General features: G+C 44.6%; 1 protein-coding gene across 1 annotated transcript; it reads left to right on the forward strand.

Moving 5' to 3' along the window:
• The first annotated feature begins 894 nt into the window (after positions 1-894).
• On the forward strand, positions 895-1,663 carry LOC139785256 (uncharacterized). The gene has a single exon (XM_071724440.1). The coding sequence runs from the start codon at positions 914-916 to the stop codon at positions 1,661-1,663; it is 750 nt and encodes a 249-aa protein (XP_071580541.1). The 5' UTR covers positions 895-913.
• The last annotated feature ends 6,828 nt before the right edge of the window (positions 1,664-8,491 follow it).

The following is an 8,491-nucleotide window of genomic DNA, read 5'->3' on the forward strand; positions in this document are numbered from 1 at the left end:
CAGCGTCGAAAAGCTGGAGGATACGTGTTTACCGCCGCGCGATTCATTTTACAGTTCCTTGACCGGTGAAACCGTATCCGAGAGCGATTACGCGCACGCTGCGAACGTATGGCAGCGATTCTCCGTTCGAACCCTGGGCGAATACAGCGATCTATACTTGAAAACCGATGTCTTGCTGTTGGCCGACGTGTTTGAAAATTTCCGCGACAGCTGCGTCGCGAGTTACGGACTTGATCCCGCGTACTACTACACTTTACCAGGCTTTACGTGGGACGCCATGTTGAAACATACGTGTATCAATTTCGAACTGCTGACCGACATTGACATGGTCATGTTTATCGAACGTGGTATTCGCGGCGGTCTGAGTCAATGTTCCAGCAGATACGCACAGGCCAACAACAAGTATATGCAGTCGTACAATTCATCGAAACTGTCGTCTTACCTAATGTACTTCGATGTCAACAACTTGTACGGCTGGGCGATGTGTCGGCCATTGCCCTACGCGGAGTTTCGATGGGTCGAAGACGTGTCAAAATTCGATTTTAGCGCGATCGCTTTGGATTCGCCTACGGGCTATATTCTCGAGGTCGATCTAGAGTATCCTGCGGATAAACACGACGCGCACACTGACCTACCGTTCTGTCCGATGCGCGATAAACCGCCCGGCAAACAGCAGGATAAACTTCTCGCGACTCTGTACGATAAGGAGCGTTATGTCATTCATTATCGCAATCTACAGCAGTGCACGCACCACGGCCTCCGCGTCACAAAAATACATCGCGTATTGCAATTCGCTCAATTTGCGTGGCTCAGCGCTTACATAGAACTCAATACAAAATTTAGAACACAGGCCAAAATTGAGTTCGAAAAAAATTTATATAAATTAATGAATAACGCAGTTTTCGGGAAAACGATGGAGAATGTACGCAATCACGTCGATGTAAAGTTACTGACGAAGTGGGACGGACGATACGGCGCGGAGGCAATGATCGCGCGACCGAATTTCCACAGCAGGAGCGTGTTTTCGGAAAATCTGGTAGCCGTCGAACTGCGCAAACTCGAGGTGAAATTCGACAAACCGATCTACGTCGGCATGTGCATCCTCGACCTGTCGAAGGTGTGCCTATACGAATTTCACCACGAGTACATGTCTCCCCTGTACCGCGACTCGTGTAGAATCATGTATACCGACACGGACAGTTTGATTTATCATATCGAGTGCGACGACGCGTACGAGACGATGAAACGTGATATATCCAGGTTCGACACGAGTGATTACGCGGTAGATAACGCTTATGGTATGCCTCTCGTGAATAAAAAAGTGCCGGGCCTGATGAAGGACGAAAACAACGGTGCCATTATGACCGAATTCGTTGGACTTAGGGCGAAAATGTACGCCTTGCGAGTCGATGGCAAGAAAGACACTAAAAAAGCGAAAGGTGTCAAAAGCAACGTCATCGCGCGCACCATCACGTTCGACGACTACACGCGGTGTCTGAACGATGAGATCGAAATGACTCGACCGCAGTCGTGCATAAGATCGAAAATGCACGAAGTGTACACTATCAGCGAGACGAAAATCGCTCTGAGTCCATACGACGATAAGCGATATATCGTGCCGGATTCGACAGATACGTTGCCGTGGGGACATTACCGAATATAACGTAATGTATACACGTATGTAATGTATGTAATTTAATGTATGCAATGTATGTAATATAATGTATGTATATATGTATGCAATGTATATAGTATAATTTATGTATGTATATATGCACGTATGTAATGTATACAATGTATGTACATATGTATGTAATGTATGTAGTAGTATAACATATTGTTACGCTCCGTTCGCTCTTCGAGTCGCGCGCACTCGCGAACGCGTCCGCGTACTCCCGGGATCGCAGAAATAACCACTCTCGTTATTATAAAAGAACTCGGGTTTATTCAGGCTCAGAACGGAATACAGTAAAGAGTTCTGGGAAACCGGTCCGAACGAAACGAGTCACCAGATCAATCTGACAGGCGGAAATTAAATCAATAATTCTATGCGTCCCCGTTGTCAAGGGACGCGCTTCAGCTTGAAGATTCTGCGGAGCGGAGCCAATTTCAGCCCACAAGTACGATCTCGGCACGGGCGTAACACTGCCCCCCCTCTTCAGATTGTCGTCCCGACAATCCGGAGGGGCAGTTTCCTGGGCGAACTTTTCCGTACGATTCCAGGGTACCGGGACGGCCTCCTGCCCTACCCTGGGCTACTGCCACAGGTTACCGGGCACCGTCTTCTCCTCGGTCCCAACTGTACTCCGGAAGTCCAGGACCATGTCCTCTTCCTCATGGAGCGAGTCCCCAATCAACATCTTCCGGAAGGAGATACTCTCTCCTCCCTGCCGACTCCAGGGCGACCCCTCATCAATTCCCTCGCAGGAGATCTCGCCTCCCAACACAGGCCTCTTCTTCTCACCGAAGTCGTCGGAGATGTCGCTGCTCCTCTTCTAAATCTTCGGACAAGGGGGGGGAAGCTTACCGTGGACCCAACGTCTCGAAAGACTCCCCAAGTCCCTGCCTCGGCATTTGCCCTATGTCTCACGGAAAAACCACGGATCAAACAACCGTGAGAAAGGCAGTCTTCTAGCTTCGTAACTTCCCCTTCACCGGTATTAGGTTCGGCAACAAGCCAGCTCCCAAGTCCAACTCGGCGAGGAGTTACGACCGCTTCAGCTTCCGTAAATTTCTAAGAACAAAATAACACGCGCAGTAAACAATGCAACACAACAATCTTAATTTCTACCGTAATTAACCTTCCCCACAAATTATCACACCCAACCTAGTCCATAACAAGCCCTGTTTCCTATCAAACTCTATTGTTTTTCGGAAAAGGAAGCCAACCTATTCGCATGCACAATTTTCTTCTTATGTCTCACAGACCTTTGAATACAATAAACCACATCATTCAACTTTTTCACTATTAAGAAAGGTCCCTCCCAATTGCTCTGCAATTTAGGGGCTCTACCTTTCATCCTTCGAGGATTATAAAACCAAACTTTTTCCCCTTCTTGAAAAAGAGTTTGCCTGGCCTTCCGATCATACCAAGACTTTTCTTGTAAAGACTTTACATCCATACGTTCCCTAACGTTGGAATGGATCCTGTCCAATTTCTCCTTCAAATTCCCAATAAAACCTCCAACCGACTGAGATCCTCCCCTTGGAGGACTTCCTAAAAGCAGATCTAACGGCAACCTAAGATCTCGGGCAAAATACAGCTCGGCGGGAGTTACTCCAGTAGTCTCGTGTTTAGAAGATCTGTAAGCCAATAAAAACATAGGGGGGTCCCTGGGTACCCCCCTATGTTTTTATTGGCTTACAGATCTGGGTACCGCTGGGTAGCGATCCCAATCTTTCTGATTCTCAGAAATATACTTCGCCAAATAATTAACAATAGTCTGATGTTGCCGCTCGACTTGTCCATCCGATTGCGGATGCAGAGCAGTTGTTCTGGTTTTCCTAATTCCAAGGAGATTCATCAATTCTGCGAAAAGTTTGGACTCAAAATTCTTCCCCTGATCCGTATGTACTTCCAAAGGGACCCCGTGTCTAGAAATGACTTGATTAACGAAGACTTCTGCCACTGTACTTGCCCTAATATTTCTGAGAGGAAAAGCTTCTACCCATTTGGTGAAACAGTCAACAATGACGAGGAGATACCTATTTCCGGAAGTAGTAATAGGAAGAGGGCCAAGTATGTCCATTTGTAATCTTTCGAACGGTGCCCCAACATTATAAATTTATAATGGGGACGTTCCCTTCCCCTTTTTTAGACATGCTAACTTTGCAAGTTTTGCACCATTCCTCCACATCTTGTTTACAAGTGGCCCAATAAAACCGCTTTCGGATTTTTTCGAGTGTCCTATTGACTCCAAAGTGCCCTCCAGAAAAAGAATCATGCGCCTCCTCTAGAATCTGGTTAACACGGCTTCGAGGAACAATAAGCTGAAAAATACTCGACTTAAGATTCGGTGCTTCCCACCTCTTGTAAAGAACCTCATCCTTTAAACTCAGAGCATCCCAATAAGACCAATATATCTGGGCGGAGACATCTCCAGCGGGTATTTCAAAACGAGACGGACGTATTCCCGCTTCCTTCCTGCGGTAAATAAAAGCAATGCTAACGTCCTCTAATTGCTCCTTGCGCCAATCTTGAAGAGTTTCTCCTATGAGAATAATACGAGCGACTGATTTTCTTGATTCTTCCATCTGCCTCCTCTCCACCTTGACACAATATTCGCAACCAAATGATTCACATTGTCGTCTAGAAAGCCCATCGGCATTCTTGTGAATTAAGCCTTTGCGATGAATAATCTCGAACTCATATTGCTGGAGTCTCTCCAGCCAACGCGCCAATTGCCCTTCTAAGTCTTTGAAGGACATCAACCACCTAAGAGAAACATGATCCGTACGAATCAAGAACTTCCGCCCCAAAAGGTAATGCCGGAAAAATTTAATAGAATCAACTATCGCCAAGAGTTCTCGACGAGTAACGCAATAATTCCTCTCAGACCTACTAAGTACACGACTGAAATAAGCAATGACTTTTTCTACTCCTTCTTGCTTTTGTGAAAGGACTGCGCCAATTCCAATATTCGAAGCGTCAGTGTCCAAAATAAATTCTCCCTCACCACTCGGGAAGGATAACATTGGAGAAGAAGATAACACTCGTTTCAACTCTAAAAATGCACTTTGACACTTTTAGTCCCAAGAAAATTTAACCTGATTCTCTGTTAGAGCATATAAAGGTTTGGCCAAAGAAGAAAATCCTTTTACAAATTTCCGATAATATGAACAAAACCCTAGGAAACTTCGAAGCTGCTTCTTGTTATGTGGAACCGGCCAATCCTTCACAGCAGAGATCTTTTCCGGATCTGTAGTAACACCTCCCGAAGAGACTATATGTCCCAAATATTTTACTTCCTTTGCAAAGAGAATACACTTTTTAGGGTTTACTTTAAGATTAACAGAACGTAACCGTGAGAGCACTTTCTTTAAATTCTCAAGCATTTCATTAAAATTTTTACCGAAAATTATTACATTGTCCAAATAAACCAAACAAATTTCATATAATAATCCTCGCAATACTTTTTCCATTAAACGCTCAAAGGTAGCAAGGGCATTACACAGCCCAAAAGGCATTACAGTGAATTGCCATAATCCACGTCCAATAGAAAAGGCAGTCTTTTCTCTATCCTCAAGACGAATCTTTACCTGCCAATAACCACTTTTAAGATCCAGAGTGCAAAACCAAAAGTTTCCCGAAAGCTGATCAAAAATGTCATCCATTCTAGGCAAGGGAAACGAATCTTTTTTAGTTATTGCATTGACCATTCTATAATCGACGCAAAATCTCAACGTTCCATCTTTTTTCCTTACCAAAACAGCAGGAGAAACCCACGGACTTTGCGACTCTTCTATAACCCCTTGCTTCCTCATTTCCTCAATAATCTTTTCTACTTCCTCTCGCATTCGTAAGGGAATTCGACGAGGAACCTGTTTAATGGGAGAAGAATCTTCTAAATTGATGACATGTTCGACGACTCCACAATTACCAGCAACAATCTCCTCGGAAAATACATCCTGATACTTCGCTAAGAAATCCGTAAAAATTTCTTTCTGAGCCTCATTTAAATTTGAGGAATTATTAGTATAGAGTTCTTTCAAGAATGGAGCTCTTTCGGAAGAAACTTGAATTCGAGAACAACTCAAAACCTTTTCTTTATCAGACTTTAAAGAAACGAAAGCAAATTCGAAAACATTTTCTAAATTTATCTTCCTTAAAAAATCTACACCCAATAAACAATTGTCATCCATGTCTATTACATACATAGGAATTTCCACGAAATACCTTCCCAAGAGAACTTTTGCCATGACCTTAAATTCGATGGGTACTACCTCTCCAGTGGGATATCTAAGAGAATTGTCCTTAATCTGAATAATGTGCTTGCCCTCTCTAACCATTCTTCTACTAAGAATCGAAACGTCTGAACCCGTATCTATCTTAAAACAACACTCGTTATCATCCAACATCCCCTTATAACTAAAATATTTTGAACTCGACTTTATTCGATTAACAGAAAAAGTTTGAAAACAACTAACACTCGGGGTAATGTTCACTTCCGTTGTTCTCCCCCCGCCGAGAGCAACTAAACCGCGTTTCCCTTATTCTCAGGACAATCGAACCGGAAATGTCCCTCCTTTCCACAATTCCAACACTCTTTCGCTCTATCCCAATCTCTTCGCCCATAACCATAACCTTTCTTTCCCCTTTCTTCGACTTTTTCATCTCCGTCTCTCTTTTCATCACTCTTCACGCCCCTATCCTTTCCCTTCTCAAATCGCTTCTCAAAATTCCTTCTTCTCTCAAAATTTCCTCCCTGTATAATTTTAACGGCTTTCGCCCTCTCTATAGCCAACTTCAACGAGGTAATCCCTTCTAGCTGAAGAGTTCTTCTAACAAATCCGTCCGAAAGGGAAGAAACAAATTGAGCGCACGCGATCTTGTCTCGAACCGCGTAGGGACACTCCGGATAAGCCAATCGAGAGAGCCTTTCCAATTCGTGACCGAAAGTAGCGAAATCTTCCCCGAATCTTTGCCTTCTGTTCGTGAATTGAGTATAATAATTTTGCGAAAGTTGCCCATCACCGAAACGTAGTTCTAATTTGGACTTTAGTTCTTCGTAACCCAAATTCTCTAAATTTTCTACCGATTCTAGGACAGAACGCGCTTTTTCCCCTTAAGCATGACGCCAAAGCTACAGTTTTGGTCGCATCGTCCCATTGATTTGCGCGCGCGATTAAATTAAATTGCGAGAAAAACTCCCGCAACGGAACCACACCGTCAAACGTGTCAGGCTTAAGTTTATATCCGATTTCACTGCGCGCGCCGTTTCCCGCACTAACGGCTTCTACTTCCGGACCGCGATTCGCTCTAATATTGGAAGGACTTAGCTGTGTTTCCTGAGAAGGCAACCGGTCTCCCCGTAAAAGTTGGAGCTCCTCATCGTGCCGGCGAAGCATTGCGGCGAGTTCCTCATCACGTTGCGCCTGCTCCTGGCGCATCTGCCGCATCTCTTGCAGCACGGCTTGGAGAGCTGCTGTCTCTGCAGCTGCCGACTCCGTCGCAGGCTCCGAAGAGTCCACCAGACGTCTCTTTCTCGTCGCAACTAGCGTCGTCATGGCACACACACTCACACGCGCGATCCCGGACAAGCCCCCAAAATGTTACGCTCCGTTCGCTCTTCGAGTCGCGCGCACTCGCAAACGCGTCCGCGTACTCCCGGGATCGCAGAAATAACCACTCTCGTTATTATAAAAGAACTCGGGTTTATTCAGGCTCAGAACGGAATACAGTAAAGAGTTCTGGGAAACCGGTCCGAACGAAACGAGTCACCAGATCAATCTGACAGGCGGAAATTAAATCAATAATCTTATGCGTCCCCGTTGTCAAGGGACGCGCTTCAGCTTGAAGATTCTGCGGAGCGGAGCCAATTTCAGCCCACAAGTACGATCTCGACACGGGCGTAACAATATAAATGTAATGTATGTATGTATATATGTATGTGTATATATGTAATGTATGTAGTAGTATAACATATAAATGTAATGTATGTATGTATGTATGTATGTAACGTAATATAATGTAGTAGTATAACATATAAATGTATGTATGTATGTATGTATGTATGTATGTATGTATGTATGAAATTAACGTATGTATTATATTAATGGAAGGATATTACTAGGTGCGCAACTAAGTTTCCGGGTTTTTTTGATCAATAAAAAATAGAAAATTTCAAGAGAAATACAAAAAACGGTTTATTCAAAGTATCGTCCCTTGCTAGCTATACATTTTTTGCCATCTCTCTGGCAATACATGAATACCGCGACAATAAAACGACGCGTCTTTGGACCGAAACCATTCATCCAACCAATTTTGCACTTCTTCGAAATTGGTCAAGTGTAGCCCAGCCAAGCCATGCGCCATCGACCGGAACAAGTGATAATCGGAAGGCGCCAGGTCTGGCAAATACGGCGGGTGCGGTAGCAGATCCCATTTCAGCGTTTTGATGGTGTCCTGGACGATGGAACTGCGATGGCACGGAGCGTTGTCGTGCTGCAATATCACTCGTTCGTGTCTCGTGTCCCATTCTGGCCGTTTTTCGAGCAATGTATGGTTTAAATTGATCAGTTGTTGTCGGTAGCGATGCCCATTGACAGTTTCGCCCGGTTTCAGTAGCTCATAGTACACGATTCCTTTCTGGTCCCACCAAAGCGCTCCTTGTCCTCAGTGTCGAAATCGCCACTTCTGAAGCGTTTAAACCAATCTTCACAGGTAGTTTTCGATGGTGCATGTTCGCCGTAGGCCTCCTCAAGCAAACGACGTGCTTCAGCTGCATTTTTTTTCAAGTTAAAGCAGAAAAGCAAAGCTTCCCGCAAATGC

This window comes from Temnothorax nylanderi, unplaced genomic scaffold (assembly GCF_030848795.1).
Source record: "Temnothorax nylanderi isolate EJ_2023f unplaced genomic scaffold, tnyl_v1.0 TNYL_tig0765_pilon, whole genome shotgun sequence".
Taxonomy (NCBI): Eukaryota; Metazoa; Arthropoda; class Insecta; order Hymenoptera; family Formicidae; genus Temnothorax; species Temnothorax nylanderi.

Bases quoted from the DNA above. Each gene is read 5' to 3' on its own strand.
- LOC139785256 (XM_071724440.1), top strand. From the start codon at position 914: ATGGAGAATGTACGCAATCACGTCGATGTAAAGTTACTGACGAAGTGG.